The sequence below is a fragment of the Lycorma delicatula genome, chromosome 9 (assembly GCF_047948215.1).
Source record: "Lycorma delicatula isolate Av1 chromosome 9, ASM4794821v1, whole genome shotgun sequence".
In the NCBI taxonomy this organism is placed as follows: Eukaryota; Metazoa; Arthropoda; class Insecta; order Hemiptera; family Fulgoridae; genus Lycorma; species Lycorma delicatula.
The window spans coordinates 38,048,776-38,067,641 of NC_134463.1; the positions used below are offsets into that span (position 1 = coordinate 38,048,776).

The following is an 18,866-nucleotide window of genomic DNA, read 5'->3' on the forward strand; positions in this document are numbered from 1 at the left end:
CCTCTGCCTTCTACACCCCTTTGACACTGATACACAGCTCCCCGTTAACCCCTTTCCTTATTGACAAAACCTCAAAGGCCTTCTATTGCAGTACAGTCTCCTTCATCCTTCGCAACAAGTCGGTGTAGGTCTTCCCGGCCGCTTTTACCACAATCGTGTGGATTTCACCAACTGCCGAAGTGGACCTCGTAATCCCTGGTGCCGTAGTTTTTTTGGGCATCAGCAGTTGTGGTTGGGGGGGAGGGAAGGACAGGACCGTAACCTGATTTCCTGTCTTTCGAAACACATATAAGGCCAGCTGTTGAACATACTTCCTTATGCTCCATGCGCCATTCCAATCCCTGTAAAGCAGCCGCACACTCGTGCCGCAGCCTGTCCTGATCCAGGCCCCATAGGTTATTGCGACCCGAATCTGGAGCTGTTGGACCACCACCGTAAGCAATCTTATAGGTTATAAGCGTATGATCACTCACACTGGCCTCGAGTCAGTGTTTTTGGTAAATTAAGCAACCGAAACTGTACCCCATTTAAATTTATTTTTCAAAACTATGAATTCTGATAAGAGCCTATAAACAAACATTCACGAATATGTCATCAGCGCTGATGTTACTAGGAAGCACATCTGCGTGTGCACCTAAACCAGTTGATACTGATTTAAATTTGACAGTTGGTACTGTCATATAAAGTAGAGGTTTTTATCATTTTTAATCTTTTTTAGTTCAAAATTTTGGTTGTAACAATTACTAGAATTTTTCATTTAGTTTTCCACTACTGAATATTGGTTTTATTTTATTTTTTATTCAAGAGTTTTTCTTTATTTTTGAGGCTTCCAAGATTTTTATCAGGAATTTTTGCATATTTGTCTGTGGTAAAAATTGTTTTGTTTATACTACATGTAAATTATTCGGATTGATAAATAAGGTCAAAGGTATGAAATTTGATAACCTTTGTATTTCTGAGAAATATGTTGGTGACTATTTACCTAATAGAATACTACATGTTAAATTTATTTTCAATTTACATCTTTTATTTTACATATGTAAACTACAAACTGTACAAACTCTTAAACATATAAAAAGCCAAGTTAAAAGAAATACTACAAACTAATAATTTTTTTTCACCAATTCCTGATATCATAAGCTAATAATGTACGGTGCTTTCTGCCAATTCAATTCAACCCATTGCACAAAGTGCATCTTGAAACTATCTTCCGGTAAACAAATTTTACAGAAATCTCCGTACAATAAACATATTTAATACATTATCATTATTAAGTCTATATTTAATGTTAATTTAAATCGGAAAATCTGTATTTCCACTACTGCATTGTCTTTTACCAATAACACTTAACATCTAAGACCTAAAACCTAAAAAAGAATCCTGGTCTCCTGTGCTGGTGCAAAAATTTTCAGTATGGGACTCAGTTATTTTCCTAGTAAGATTGGGCTACATAATCCTTGTTACGAAGTAATATAGTTGTTAGCAAACCACTTAATATTTAAACAAATAAAATTGAAAATTTCTTCTTTAAATATTTTTACAGTAAATATTGTATAATTAGATTATGAATAAATTACTATCTATGTTTACTTACGATGTTAACCAGGAAAGTGCTCTACTGCCAAACAAATCTTCTAAATACCTGTAATAAAGTAATTTAGGCTATAATAAAATTTACTCATTTATAATTCGGGCTCATTGGCCAAAAATTTGAAAATAGTCTGTGCAGAATAGAAATTAATGCTTAAATTTTCCACTTTCTTTGTTCATCCTCATCCTGTTCACTAGAATATTATTCTAAAGAATGCTGCAGTAGTTTTGTAGTGTCCAGTTTTCCTCACTCATATTATTCAAGAAGAAAACACACATATTTATTCTAGTTTGAACTCTTATTAATTGTTTACTTTAAAAAAGGATAATTTTCTTATTTATTTAATTGAAATATTAAGGAAGAATTTAACCGACATGAAGATAAACTATTTCATTAAAATATAAATATCCAAAAAGCATAAATAAAAAAATGATGAGTAATAAGATGAGGTACTAGAAATATTTAATGTAGATTTAAGATATATTTTGTACGATTAAAAGCATCATCGGAAAAATATCGGATCATCAACTAAAGTTCAAGGATCATATGAACTTGTCACTGAAAATATATTTCTACTATTTGTTGGAGCAATATTTTATAATCGCGGAAAATGCACAACACAAAATCATAATTCAGCTAATACTGTCAATAATCAAGTTTTGAATAGTTTATAAAATTAAAAAAATAAGCTGCAGTCCTACTAGTGGATATAATATCCCTTAAGAATTATTTCGATTATTTAATACTATCTACATATGACAATATGCGTATTATATTGTTTTACAGTAACAAATAATAATTGGAATTGGCCTCTCGTGACTTTTTAATTTATTTAACGCGTGGAATGTTAGTTGACTTTAAAAATGCTGTACAATTCTTTACCCGACCTTTCATTTAATGAACAACAGGTTCAAGTAAAACATTACTATCTTGTGGTACTTATAATATATATAAATTAATCAAAAAAATTTAGGTAAAAGTAAGAAAATAAAGTGAGGGTACAATAGAAATATCATGATACAAAATGGAGTTTTTTGTGATGGAAAGCTAACTTTTTACGTGGGTCTTCAACTGCAGGAGTAAGTTTCAGGTCTCCAATATCTTGTAATAATTGCGCACTAGCTGGTATCAAAAATTACATTCCTCACCCGACTATGTCTTTTAAGAATTTTTTTTTTTTGTATAAAAAAATAAACAATCTCCCGAGGTTGCCGTTACTAGGGAGATTGTTTATTTTTTTCCTGTTATAAATAAGTACACTTCGATGTGAATTTCATTCACAATAACAATTTTAAGAAGCAATATAACATAACAGTTTAGAAAATCAGATGAATAGTTTTAAAAAAAAAATTATAAACAGATAAAATTAGTACTCCTATAAAATCAGGATAAAAGATTCACGATAATATTTTTTCCGTGCAAAACAGTTTCGAAAAGAGATGTTAATCTACAAAATAATACTGAGCCGTTAAATATTTTACATTTTCAAATATTAATTCTGCCTCAACATTCACGGTGAGTAGAGTGCTAAAAAAACTTAAAACTATACTTGTTATGTTAAAGAAAAACTGTGTGTTATTTGTTCATTTTATGTCTTATAAGTGGATGCAGATGGGGTTACATCACTGTCTTAACTTATCCTTCTGCGCTTCTTAAGTTGACATTTATTAACAGTGACCTTTCATTCCATTAATATAAATCATATGATGTATATTTCATTGGGGTGATAAAAAAATATATATACATATATTTCATTTCCGTATTACAAAATGTATTATATCTCAACAATCAACACAATCGATGGTTATTAAAAATATGTGTTGTAAATCTCTATTTAGTAAACTATAATAATTCTTATGTGCCTTAGAAATCAATTTACGAGGTCTGTTCAAAAAATACGAAGACTGTTTGAATTGCGCGGGTCCAGTTGGCTTCAGTTAAATCTGCTTGGCGTCGCCATGTTCCTACAGATCAGCTGATTACAGCGTATAATTTTGATTGAAAATATCATTATTGGTTGCTTAGCTACGCGGTTGTTTGTGAAGTGTGTTTTTTTCGTTTGGCGGATTTCAGAATGAATGACTTGAACGAGCAAAGAGTTGCTGTGATAATTTGTGTTAAACTCTGAATATCTGCAAGTGAAACTTTAGATATGCTCAAGACGGCTCACGGTGACGTTGCTATGAAGCGTGTGACATGTTTTAAGTGGCATGGACGTTTTAAAGATGGTCGTCAGTCGATTGAAGACGATGAGCATCCTGGATGTCCTTCCATGTCAACTGACGACTTACACGTAGAAAACATCAACACCGTAGTTCGGGTAAATAGACGGCTGACCATCAGAGAAGTTGATTGAAGTTTTCAAACATCTGCGGAACGCTAACCGGCGGAAAAGGCCAGTAATGTGGAAGAGTTATGACTGATTTTTTTATCATGGCAACAGCTCCAGCCCATTCAGTCCTCAGAACTCTTGAGTTTTTGGCCAAACACTCGATCACCGTTTTCCTCACCCTCCCTACTCACCTGACCACGCTCCTTGTGACTTCTTCTTGTTCCCCAAACTCAAAAGACCTTTGAAAGGAAGAAGATTTGAGACGATTCCCGAGACTGAGGTAAATGCGACGAAGGAACTGAAGAACATCGCAAAAGAAGCGTTCCAGGACTGTTTCCAAAAGTGAAAACACCGGTTGGATAAGTGCGTGCGTCGGGGAGGAGAGTACTTTGAAGGGGACCCAGACAAGTAACTTCTAAATAAATTACATTTTGTTTTATGACGCTAGTCTACGTATTTTTTGACAGACCTCGTATCATTATATACTGTATTGCATTTAATTAGGTTCATTGTACTCGATAGCGACTGATTTGGATTTTTATGCTAAATGTAATCAAACGGCTTGAAATAATAAAACGATAATGGGTTGTGAAATAAAAGTACCCGCAAATTTTTTAGCTTTATTAAATTCGAGTTATTAAGCTACAACCATGCCGTTAAATATAGTGGGAGGGAGAGAATCATCGCAGGGGGTAGAGATACATGCTGAATAGCTGGCTGGGAGATCTAAATATTCATTCCTGCTTATTCAAATTAATATTCCTTCGTTACAGAGCTCGATAATTCACATTAAAATCACGATCCACTATGGCATTCAATTAATTGACAGTTTCAAAGATTACCAATAGTGTATGTATTAGGGGTTTAAAAGTCCAGTAGGAAATCTATGCATGATCAATAAAATTGATTTTAGATTAGAAAATTGAATTGGGCAGCATTCAAGTTCAATTTCTTCCATGAAAATATGGATTTTTCAACTTTTTTGAGAAGGTAGTCTTTAACAGAAATTGAGATTGCTTGATTTTATATGCAATTCCACAAAATTATTCAGGAAGCTTAATATTATGTTGCTCAGAAATGGCTTCTGTGTTGGTCAGCCAGTGTTCAGAAAAAAACATGCAAAACCCGATGAATCGTTAAAAAAATATATTTCAATTTATTCGGTTTATTTCTTAGGCATGAATATTTATACGGAGAATCTTAATATTCTTGATATTAGTCTGTCATTTAAAAAGGTTTATTCTGAATCATGGTGATGAAATTTCAATCCGAATCGTAAAATTGGGAGCATGAGTTGATAATTGATAGCATGTTACGCCTTCGATACAGATAACGGTTTTATCCAAAGCAATTATCGAACTTCTATTCGAGTCGGTACATCTTTCAGTTGGTCTGAAAACGCAACGTAAGATTAACACGTTTACAAAAACTCATATAAATTGAATCCCGGCACAGATTTTTTGATCGGATAAGATGATTGTTCTACGGTTACCAGTACTCCAAGAGATACGTGGTTGCATCGTCGTAGGATATCCCATCAAATAAAGCTGTTTTTTTAAGCATATTATTTTTCATTTCTTCCTTTGGTTACTTTGTTAAATTAAATTGGAGCCGAATTTTTTTTTAATTTCATTAAATTTTCTCTTCTGGTGATGTGTAGTTTCTCAGAGTTTTATTTTCAGTTACTTTTTTTATGATCCTGAGAAGATTTGAAAATTAGCTGTTAATATCTAAGTAATATAGAATATTTATAAAATATCTCTTTGTCTTTCCTTATTTCGAGAAATAAATTGAAAAATGAACTTTCTCTAATCTTATCTTTTACAATATCAACATCAGATGTAATTTTCCTTCTGCATTGTCGTAAAGTTTACATATCTTTCAAAATTAAACATATCTTTCTTCTACGAGCAGACTGGCATTGTATATCCTCGACTCGTTACACTTCTTCATAAACGATAAATGTGGCACTACTATTAAAGAACGACGCGACAATTTTGACCTTGTGTGTGTCTACTGCGTTGAAGGTGGCGGAACTATATTGAAGAATTTTAGAAATTTCCCGCTACTCTAGAAACCTGGTGGCAGTGAGCTCTTTCGGTGAATATTTAAATCAATATGGTCCGGCCCAGAACTAGCTGAACCACTATACATAAAACATAACAAACAAGTAAATTTTTTCCGACTTTTCCATAGGTTTTTAATATAAGAAAGTCTTTTGTAATACTAAATAATAAAAGAGAAAATTTTGTTTGTAAATAGCACAAGGGAGTTTTCAATTTTTCCTTTCTATTGAGCAATCTGCATAGTCCAAAATAGTACCAACGCAGAATCTAAAACACTTAGAGAGTATTCTCTATCTATCTTATCAAAGCGAGCTCTGTTTTGTTGCTGGTAACAGAAATGGAAATTAATCGTGGCTTTACGAGATAGTCTCTTCATGACTTAGTTTTGGGAATGATATTTTCTATCTTTAACACAAATTACTAGTATGGGGTATATCCCATTGAACAATGAACGATTCTTTTCATGGGATTTTAGTACCAATATTTATTATCTTCAACTTCTACTGCCAAATAAAAAGAAAACATGAGCACATTTCCCACCGTTTTTTCTTTTGTATTGACAGATGTATGCCGCATCCAAAATCTTTTTGTATACTATCTAATTTTCGTTTAAAGTTTAATTTCCATTTTTGTAAAAGAGAATAGCCACTTTATAACTGGTTGTTTTTTACATTTAGGTCTTACGTGTTCTTCTTTAGGTAAAATAACTATTTTTGACAGAATACTTACATTGTGGGTTTTATTTCCTTTATCTCACAATCATTCATCGATGGGCAACTGTAATTAAAAATTAATGTTTACAATATGGCTACTAATCAGTAACTACTAAAATTAACCTAACATTATTGTGCTGATAATTCAGAAATTACCAACAGTTTATTTTGTATTATATTTTCTGTATTCCTCTAGAATTTTGTAAATTATCGTATTAAGTATTTGTCGTCCTTTGAAAATGTTGGTATGACATGATTTTTTATCAAATATTACAGTTTTACCAGTCACTAAAAAACGATTTAATGAACTCTTTTAACATTTTTTTGTTATTAAATAAAAATGGGTTTCTGTAAGAAAATAAAGTACCTTTCTTTATAATTTTTACTGTTTAATAATTATCAATGGCTGAATCGTTAGTCACTTGTCACTGAATGAAGCTAAAATACATGTTAAGATTTATGCACTTTAATCTCTGTGCAATAATTAATCTCGTAATGAATTGCAGGAAAAAAGAAAACACATAATTTAGATCACAATCTATATCATAAAAACAACATGAATTAATTTGAAATCATTTTTTTCTTGATTTCATAATATAGTTTATATTTTAATAAAATATTAGATTGCTTTGCTTGGCATTTCTCCCGCCACACCCCAATCAGACGCCCTAAAGCCTAAGACCAAATGTCTGTGCCACAAAAGGCTACTGAGCCTACAAACAGTTTAGCGATCATTGTCCTAAATAGCTCCGAGAGCATACCTAACAGCGTGAGCCGACTAAGCGCGGTGCCATACACCACTGGCTTACGTGTACCAAACGATCACTTGTCATATATTTACTAAAACAGGTAGGCGTACCCCATCAACTACTAAAAATATATATGCTATCCATAAATTAAAATTTACTTCGTCTAAACAGCAATTCGCTGCCACGCCTAGATCGCTGAATTCCAGCAAGTTCCGGTCCACCATATTAAAGCGCTTGGAGCCTTAATTGGCTGTTGGTCAGCCATAAACATCTTTAGGTTAGCTTCACACAGCAGTGCGGTAGGAGTCTTTTCCCTTAGGTAAACTACTTATGTCGGTTGAACACAGCAACCACTTCAAGGAACCCCCACACGGTACGACAATGCGGCTCTCGCCACATTCATTCACGGCTTGAGAGTAGCCAATTTTCCCCTTGACCTATAAGTTTCAAGTTGGCCCTGTCTCTGGCCCCCCTAAGGGCAGTCAAACATCGGGTGTTCATTTGACTGAACCTCCCCGCAGACGCACAGCTTATCAGATGCCAGGCGGAACCAAAAGAGATATTGGTTTAAATTAGTATGGTTGGTGAGCACCCGGCTACCCGTTGCCCATAAAAACGAGCTCGAGGCATACCATCACCCCAGATCCTGCATAAAATTATACAAGAATCTTCCCTTAGTCGTGGTGTTTAATTCTAGCTGCCATGCTTCCATCGCAAGGCTCTGCAGCCTCTTCAGCAGACGGGAAATGGGCAACTGAACGAAATTTAGGTCTGATGCATTGTGATCACCGTTGCGCTCTGTGTGTGGCCCGGCTCGAAACCGTATTCCAAATACATCGGCATCCCAACCTCAGCCATGTGGGCAATCTCCACATGGCTGCCCGAATTTTCACCTCTAATTTGATTAGAAGAGCTTTTCGCAATACGGTGGTAGCCTTGTAGGAGATAGTTTTAAAAACGCCAGTGCATACAACTAAGGCTCTGCGCTGGGCATTTCTTAAATTTTGAACAGGTGCCATTTACCTTTCCAGCCCAAATCCCAATATTTGTAAAGCATTTAATGTATGTGAGAATTTAGCTCGTACTGCTTACATATTACGTAACTTTTACTAAAGAGATATGTTTACTGATTCATATTTTTTACTACGTTATATAGAAATAGAATTTTACGATTAATTTAAAAAAAAATAATTTAATGTACTTTATTAAAAAAATAGTAATAAATGAATAAATAAAATGAGTTACGTACCTACATGATAGTGTTTCATCCCTTGTACATTCAGTATATTCACTAGGTTTTAATTCCCTGAAATTTAAACAAAATTCGACAAATTAAACAGCATTATTTGCTGAAAGATTTGAACAGTAAAAGTGATAAAATAGAAAATCCTGCAGAATGTATGGATTAATGGAATAAACTGCTGCTGTAAAAAATAAACATCAGAGGTAATGTAGAACCTTCTAACACTAAAAGTTGGAAAATGCCTTTTAAAGATATTCGTATATCTATTAATATTTTATGTAATGTATCAATGATAAAATTACATTAAAATAAAACCCAAACCATTGACAATTTCCTCAGTGGGCAGAACGCCTTTATTTTCTACCTTATATTATTTTTATCTGGCGGAATTTGACACCTGAATCCACGGTATAAATATTGGTATTTTTAACAAGATTTTACTGTATTTTAGGTTATTTTGTGCAAATTCATAACGGTAACTGTATATGCACAGTAAAATAGAGCAACGTTTTCTGGTTATAACTCCAAAAGAATCAAATCATTAGGCAGTTTTAGTTTAATGTAAAAATTCCAATTTAAATTGTCTCTTCCAAAAAACAAAATCTGTTCAAGCTTTTCATCAACGGTAATGTTTTAAGTTGGATTTTCATCAATACTAAATTACTAAGAATTTTTTGATTCATGTAGTAAATTTTATTTTATAAGAGTAAGAATTTTTAATCAATTTTTCCCATTTAAGCTAGCAATCTCTGTGGTATTTTACATACTTTGTAAAATACCAGTAATACATATATATATAGTCCACAAGGATGTGGTGTACATCTAGTTGGCAGTCCTGCAAATTCATATGGTAGCAACAGTTTGAATCATGAGATATCCATGAGTGAGCCTTGTGTCCCCTTTAACCAAGAGGCAAATTATAATTCCACTAGACGGTTATTCCAGCATGAGGAGCATCACGGTTATACAGGTTATACGTTATCACGGTTATACACGATTATATGTATTATTAACTGGAAAAAGTTTACTGTTGATGGTATCATTCCATTCATTTTGCCACTCATCACGAATCACGTTTTCTAGAAAAGAGACAAGATCATCAAAAACAACACGATTAGGAATAGGAGCCTGGAAACAAGTTTCCTTTGCTACTCTCTTTTTGAATCAGATCCATCCAGGTCTGATTCGAATGGTTTGCCCTTTTCAGGACTACCTACAACATTTAAACAGGTACAACACAACTATTTATTACACAAAGCAAAAACATTTTAGACAGCCACATTTTAATGTAAGTATATCTACGGTTGGTTCATTGTTATTCTTATTGCTGGATGAAAAGGCTTTAACATCTGTACTGTATGTCCGATGAAAAAAAGCATTACGAATGATGAGGAAAGTGTTTGTTTACACGCATGTTAAATATACAATGTGTACTTCACAAAAAAATGAATTTTTGCGGGTAATTTTCTATTCGTAAATATATCACAAAATAATCTACCAAATTTCAACCTTACTAAAAATGAAAAGAGATATCTATTTTGTTTGAAACAAAATGGATATTTTTTTTCAGTTTCAAAAACAGAAGAAAATGATGCTTATATATAATAAGCATTTGATTCAGAACTCACTGTTTTAACAGTTACAGTAAATAATTAGAACGAAATTAAATAAAATAAAATTTCTTATGAAATTACATTAGAATGAAATTTGAATTGCCTGTTTTTCCTTCGAGCAGAAAATTCAACATTAAGGTTTATAATATATATATATATATACATATATATTTTTTTTTATTTAATTATTGACTGGATCACTGATCGCTACGCCACTGATACACATTTACACGTTGTAGACAGTGGACAACAATCAACTTTACGGTGAGTAAATCACAAAAAAAAGTTTCATAAATTGGAGGAACATATTTTGGAATTTCAGAAAAATTTCTTAAAAAATCGTTTCGACTTTTCTTTCATTTTTAGCTTTTGAATTATTTTTTCCAAAAAAATGTTTTTCTCAAGGAGTAAACATAAAAATTATTATTTTTTTTTTAAATAAGGATTTATCCGTGTTTTGGCAAAGCATTAATTTATTTTGCTGTTTACTTGAAATATACAATCCTAGGTAAACTGTCCATTCGATTCTCGTCCCTTGAAACGTTTGGATTTAGGATCTAAATTCAAAATCTTCTTCGCTGTTATCTTACAATTTATCCTTTTTAAAGTCCATTCTTTTGTGGAACATGCTAAAAATATGATAGCCCAATTATAAATATTTAAATTGCAGACGCAATTTATATATTTATAATTAAATAAAATTTCTGTAAGATTTGTATAAACAAGTTCTGTCCTTCTAACAGTTGTATTGAAATAGATAATCAGACATAGATTTGGTGCTGGAATTTTACTTTAATTTTATATGAAAGTCCACAACAATATCAAAATAAAATACATTTGTAATTTTCACAAATAAAACGTTTATTAGACGTATATTTATTTATGTTTATTAATTATAAATTTATGGCTAACTATGAAACTCTATGCTCGACATTTTACATGTAAACTGCTGTTTCTAAATTTTACCCCCAGAAATAACTCAGCTATTGAAAAGAACGAAATTTAATAGACGACTCAAAATATCCAACCATAAGAAAATGATGCTTATGTATAATAAGCGCTTCATTCAGAACTCGCTGTTTTAACAGTTACAGAGAATAATTAACCGCTAACCATTTGTTAAGGAATTGAATGAATTTTTTCTAATATAACACGTTAAAAATTTTCCTCATTAAAAAAATTCAACTTCTAGTTGAATTTATAATGTTCAGTCAATTGAATTTATAATTTAGTTGAATAATGTTCAAAAAGCCAAAGATTAGTGAGGGAAAAACGAGATAAAAATCTTATGCAAAACCTGGCTGAGATTTAATCCCGGTTTTAGCATTTTTGTACAAAATTTGCATTTTATTTTTCTACGCATAACCTGGACTCATATGGCGAATTACTTATCACCTCAAAAATTCATGAAATAATAGAAACTGGTTCATTATATGCGAATATTTTTTAGAAAAGTTAACCTGATTTTGATAAATGAAATACTAAAATAAAATTTAATCAATTTTTTAAATTTTATTTCAGAAAATCTCTGAGAGAATATGATGTAACCATTGTTACAAAATATTACGTCACAAAAAAAGGGCACTGTAAATTCAACACTCTGTGTGGTTAAACCTTACTTTTTACCAATAACGAAGTTATGTCAGTTAATTATAGATTAAATTTTAAAACATACGCTATTAAAGACTAAATCATATTACCCTACTGGTTTTCTGAATAATTGATTTATCGGCTACTATATATTTTCATTTATCTATGAAATATGATGGATTAAATATTTTATTACTAATGTATTATAAATACTTACAGAAGCGCATTTATCGAATTAAACATCATTATAAATAAAATTTTACCACGCATAATTGTTGAATGCGTTCTTCTCTTATTAAGAAAATAATTATTATGAAAATATTATATTAGTTATTATATTAAGAAAATGTTACTCTTTTACACGATTATCAATACTTGAACTGCGTGAATAGATGTTCAGTTATAAAGTGAAGATTTATTATGCGGCATTATATATAGCAAAGGAAAGAGGTTCATTCGTCATGCGCTGTAAGTACTAAGATTAAACTTGAGTAAGCGTTGTTGTTTCAGTAAAAACATTCATAATTGAATTGTCACCAGTTAAGAAAGAGTCATCGTGTTGAATTTTTTTTTTGCATTATGCAAGAGCGGTCCAACCGAGAAATGAAATCTGCGTTAAATCATTTTTATCTCATTCTGAAATCCTGATTCTGCATTCATGTTTAATAATTGAAACTAGTATTTATGAATTACACAGACATACTTCCTTTTCCTTTCTTTTTCCTGTTTAGCCTCCGGTAACTACCGTTTAAATTATTCTTCAGAGGATGAATGAGGATAATATGTATGAGTGTAAATGAAGTGTAGTCTTGTACATTCTCAGTTCGACCATTCCTGAGATGTGTGGTTAATTGAAACCCAACCACCAAAGAACACCGGTATCCACGATCTAGTATTCAAATCCGTGTAAAAATAACTGGCTTTACTAGGACTTGAACGCTGTAACTCTCGACTTCCAAATCAGCTGATTTGGGAAGACGCGTTAACCACTAGACCAACTCGGTAGGTTACAGACATACTTCCTGATAAAATTAAACAATACGGATAAATGCATACATGCTTGCTCGGCTATGATAATCCATTATCACAATCAGCAAAGTAAAAATTTTAATGAAAATGACTTTATTTTAAAAAATTCGTTTTAACAGACATTTTAAATTTGAAAAATAGTTTCCAGAAAAAGGTAGTAACACTAAAATGCTTTTATTTATTTCCGTAATTAAAAAAAACATCGAAAATATTGTAATATTTTACTAAATTGTAATTACCAAAATCATTTCTTACAGAATATTATTTGATCAGAAATTCAAGATTCAATGATATATAAAAAAAGATGGCTCTGTTTATTTAAATCAAAATTATGGGATTATAATAGATTTAAATAAATTTTAAAGTAACACAATGAAGCTTTGTTTCATTATTACTCAGTTGACCGGTTTGACGCACTGTTGCATTCTGTTCGGTAGATATCTGTTAGTTCTAACATACTGCCTACATCAAACATTTTCATTTACCATTTTTTTCATATGTTTACTTTTTTCCCGTTACATTCTCTTCTAAAAATATTAACCAGCTGAATTTTCATAAACCTTTGCAAAGGAATCAATTGTTTATTTTATTCTGGCTTTCTTATTTTACATTTTCTCCTGCCAAAAAGTGTTAGCATACAAATAGCGAGTTACCAGCATAGGTTATTAGGGATTTTTTCATTTCCATTTTTTTAACATTTTTAATGAATTGTTTTCATACATTAAAATGTAATAATATTTTAGTTACGGTTTGAATAAATTGGGAAAATGTTATGGGAAATTAAAAATACATTAAAACAGAGCACAAGACTTTGAATTTTTGTTTGCTTAATACGAAATATCCCGACTCTTCCAACCTAACCTAGAAATGAAACAGAGATCTCATAAGAAAAAAGAAACAGGTAACCAGAAATTATGTTTGTTAAAAATTGTATGATATTCCGTAAGTTAAATAACAAAAATAAACTTAAAAAACAACTAAAGTTTGATTTTAAAATTATATATTAATATTTTATGTTATGAGCTATGGCACTCGAGAACTATTTGTTTTGGGAACGTTTCCTGTAATATAAAAATGAAATAATTACTTCATAACTAGTATATAACTATATTTAAAATACACAAACATACTAAACATGGTATTTGTCTAAAAATTAGTGATGAAATAATATATTTACAGTCATATGTGTATTTACTTTTTCATAGTGTTGGCGGTTTACGATGCGGTATCTTAGGAGAACGTGGATTTTCATCTGTAGTAACATGTAGACTATAAAGCAAACAAATTTTTAACTTAAAATATTTACTTATAAGCAACACTACCTCAGCAAAATAATACTGATTTACAAGAAATTAATTATACATTATTTCATTTAAAAAAGTATAAAGTTGCAATTGCGCGTGATTTTAAAAATGTGGTGTCCTCCATAAATCCAAAATGTGCAACATTTGCGTTCAAATAAATTGTTTGGAAAGAGGATTTTATTAATTTGTAAATTATATATTTATTAAAGTTTCTAATATATCTATAATAAGTATTTATCAATTTTTTTTGGAAGTCTAGTAGTTTCTACGTGAAAATTTTCTATGGAGTATAATTACATTTCATATAAAATTGGATGGTGTTTCTTCAGTGCTATTATTTCACTGTTTTCTAAACCCTGTTTAGTTTTTTACATCATAAAGAAACTAATAATTTTGACTGCATGTCACCCACATCTACTTATTTACTTCTGTTTAAATTCTTTAAACCTGTAGCAAATTCTAATTCAAAAATATGTTATCCTACGAGATTAACACCGATTCCTTTCCTCCTTTAGGATGTTACTTGATAATTTTTTGTCATTGAGTAGTACCTCTATATAGCCAACATATTTCTCTATCTGTTAATGCTTTCTTTTCACCAACTGGTGGTTTTCTTACGCCTTTCCTTCGAGTTTTCTATTCGCTATTTCTCTGCCTACCTTTCTAGTAATCTCAAACTTATTAATTTTACTTCCCTGTTTTGCATTTTTCAATAACTCAATTTTTAAAGAATGTAGAGGGTTTGCTGACTTTCACTTCTTCTATCTTACTTTCGAGTTCATCTAATATTTATATCCATGTGTATATAATATGTATTCTTTTTAGAAGTTTTTTCTTTGAAGATTTTGCTTAATCAATACTGCGCATAAATATGAAAATAATGAATAGGGCTACAAATCACTTATTAAAAACTATTCTTCAAATTAAAAAAAAAATATATATTATTACTATTATTATTATTATTGCTGCTTTTGTAAATTCATTATTTTCACATGTTTTTACAATCATTCAGTTTTTAACACCGATACATTAGAAATAGAGGTTTTCAATAAAAAATAAAGTGAATCATATAAGTGGTAGATGGAAAATGAACACTAAACAGTCCATAAAATTATTTTTTTTTATTTTTATTTTATTTTTTTTTTTTTTTTTTTTTTTTTTATTTTGTATTGTATTTTTGTTTTAAATATTCCCGAACTGGTACATTATTCAAATATATAATTATATAGATAAGGAAAGGAAATGATTTTTAATCTAAATCGAATTAATAAGTTATAATTCCGTGTCCGGGATAAAAACTTTGTCCTAAGTCGTTGCCCAGTGAAACTATTCAGAACCAATTAGTGCATATATTTTACCCACTTCCTAATATTAAAGACATCAGTCTATCAGTAAATGATTTCCCTACTGAAAACACCTATTTTATTTATTACATTTTGGCATGTGTTTGTGGCATATTTAACAGACACTGGCAACTTGAAAAACACTCCCCCCCCCCATTAATCTTAATGCATCAAGAATTTCATCAATAACTACCTTTTCAGATATGTTGTAATATTTTTTACAATTGTAATCAAATCAAATCAAACTTGTAAGATATTTAGCAGTAGTCTATTTATGCGATATTTTTCACTGGTTTCTAGAATAATATAAAATCTTAACGATTTCAATTACGTGAAGCTTAAATTACCTATTTTTGATTATAAGCTGAAATTAACTAAAGCTATTTCCATCAGTTATCCAGATTCTAAAAAAATGATATGCAGAATATACAAAATCTCATCAAGAAAAAGAAGCTCTAAACATGACTTCAGTTCAGCACGGTTAATCTCTGCTGCATCATTTAATAATTTTATTCATGTTTACCGCCTTTCATTACTAAAATACAACTGAAAATTACACATGGAGAGTACAATGTGGGTTAAACATTGGTACAAAGGTTCTCTGCTTTAAGCTTATTGTGTAAATTATTGTTGTTTACGCCGTTTAGCGTAAAGTTTCCGATATTTTCAATGAATTCCAAGCTAGGGTGGGTCCCGTTGTTTTGTTACAGGAATGTTAAATTTCACTTTGTTTCGTATTTTTGGGCTTGTCATTTGTACCTGTTTTATTATTTGTTCTCGTGTTCGACCCTCCCACCGTCATCCTTAGTGACGGCGTCCGTTCTTCTTATCGAATTATTTTTGACTACCCTTTTCATACACCCGTTATACTTTCGTTCCCATACTAATACATGCACACATCTCTTGTTTTTTACACACACTCTCTCCTGTCCACTACCTGGATCTGGTTTCCCCCTTTTTCTTTCACGCCATCTTTTCGGCAGAGTAGATCCAACATTTCTCCAGTGCAGTCGCCTATGGCTATACTCTCCTGCAAACTTTGTGATAATATTCTCATCCAAGCAGAATCTCAAAACTCGTCACTACACATCTGAGATTCTACGCATTATTCTACCACTAAACCACATCACACCTCTGTATTCCTGATACACCAGTGCGGACTACGCCCAGGATTACTGTATGTATTCATGTATCTGCATGAATACACGAGTATGAATTCACGAGTTCGTCTCTTGATATTATTTGTGTGCTACAGGCAAGTTCAATTTTTATTATTACATTAAACAGTGACTTTATCATTGAAATTTGTGGAACATTCAGTTCATCTTACATCATGCCTTACGATTTCAAGTTAAGCTAAAAGAAAACCATTTATTCACTTAAATGCAATCATGATAGGTGGCTTACCTATTTTACATGTTGAATTATTACGATTTGTTATTGTAATTAACTCTATAATTTATTTCTGCAACTTGTTGATCGCCGAGATTAATTCTTTGCTACTTATGCACTGTATTCATCTTACTTCTCGTAAATTAACCTAAAGCAAACTACTCCTGATGTGCTGGTATGTTTTAGGACTTGGTGATTTTTATTTTCAGGAATGCTTAGCTATCAAAATAAACTCCATTTATACTATTACTTATTTTAATGTGATATATTATAATTAATGTTTTCTAAGCTAATTAAATCTGTTCATTGCTAATCTTCATAGTACAGTATATGTTAGTAGTGCAACTGTTTTCCAGTTCCACTTCCCATTGATGTTATGTCTTAAGTATCTAATTTGAAATTAAGGTGTTTTATGTTCTCTTATTTTCAGGCTCTGTTACTTTGTGTATTTAAAAAATGTCTATTCATGTATTTTTGTATTTAACATCATTATTTATTTGTTGATTCAGCTGATATGTTAAGTATTATTAAGTTATGTTAATTTCATAATTTCCTGTTATGTTTTAAGATTATGATTATAACATAAGTTCATTTTTTACACTTTCAATAAAGTCCAATTTCTTTTGGCAAATACTAGCTGTGTGTTTTTTTGTTAACTTTACCCAACAATTGTTGTTATAACATGATTGCATAACAGAAAGATTCAGCTGCTGTTCTCACCCTAGTATGAGTCGATGTTATTATTTGTGGTTTCTTTTAATAAAGCAAGTATTTATTTAGGATATCTAAATTCTAAAACTTAAATTTAAATTGAATATTCTATAAGTTGTCTTTTGTGAGTGTGGAATTTAATCATGTTCACCAACCAATCAGTAAATCTATGATTAGTACCGTTAATGAGTAGGTTAATTTTTTAATTTTAATTTAATTTGTTAAGTTTTAATATCATGTATTCTTATTCAAAATATTGTAATGGTAGCTTGTTGTTGTAGTTATATTTCACGCCGCTAGGGCTGACCAGACGCGTTCTTCCTTTGTTACATTCGGGTGTGGACACGTTGCAAGATGGTGTAGTAGGACGGTAACATACAATGCATTTGGTTATTCAATCATTCGTTTAGGTTAATTAAGATTCAATATACTTCAAGTACTCTGTATTATTAATATTCAATGTGTTATTACTAAACTGAAATCAAACTACAACAAACAAGACTACCAGATATACTCTAATCAAAACTGTATTCTACAAATGAATAAATACTACATGAACTCAATATGGATTCGTCTACTTATTCAATCTCCAACTAATTAACACAACAAATTATAAATAAAATATTTCTTGGAAGCCTAAATTCCTCACAAAAATAGCATTTCTTATAAAATTCTAATCATATCCTCCCTTTGTAGTTATCTTGATCTGAATGTGGTCTATCTTTCTGTTGTTTGATTGTCCTTTTACTCTACCCAACATTTTCCTTGTAGTTGATTCCTTCTTCTTTGAGCCAAGGATGTCAAATTCTCCGATTCATATGTGGTGTTCCAAGCTTGTGCTCTTACAACTATCAAAATATCTCTTATCTGGCTGTTGCACAAAAAAACGATTAAGTATAGCATGACTCCTACTTCTAATGAAATCACCACATCATGAGGGGGGATGATTTTAATTGGATCCCTGCTTCGGCAGAAAACCCCACACACCCAGTAGTATGGGCGTCTGGTGCAGATTTTCCCTCCTCCACCGTAAAACACAAAAAAAATATAACATCAAAGCGTCATTGAGGAAAGTGATTGTGTTAGTATAATATTGCTGCACTGATACAAGACGTAAATAATTATGTGGGGATTACGGTGAGTTATAGAATGACGTCTGTCTTTTATAAACCAAAAATAGAAAAACGTGA

General features: G+C 31.2%; 1 protein-coding gene across 9 annotated transcripts in view; it reads right to left on the minus strand.

Moving 5' to 3' along the window:
* LOC142330108 (uncharacterized) overlaps positions 1-12,297 on the minus strand; it is a 68,730-nt gene extending 56,433 nt beyond the window's left edge. For 6 of the 9 annotated variants that reach the window (XM_075375177.1, XM_075375175.1, XM_075375178.1 and 3 more), the window contains exons 1-4: positions 12,115-12,297; positions 8,701-8,757; positions 6,719-6,766; positions 1,595-1,642 (exon numbers count right to left, since the gene is read on the minus strand). In XM_075375177.1, the coding sequence (XP_075231292.1) occupies positions 1,595-1,642; positions 6,719-6,766; positions 8,701-8,757; positions 12,115-12,167 (206 nt within the window). In that variant the 5' untranslated portion in view covers positions 12,168-12,297. The remainder of the gene's footprint in view (positions 1-1,594; positions 1,643-6,718; positions 6,767-8,700; positions 8,758-12,114) is intronic. The other 3 variants (XM_075375181.1, XM_075375180.1, XM_075375176.1) reach the window with 1 other exon arrangement.
* Positions 12,298-18,866: the final 6,569 nt, after the last annotated feature.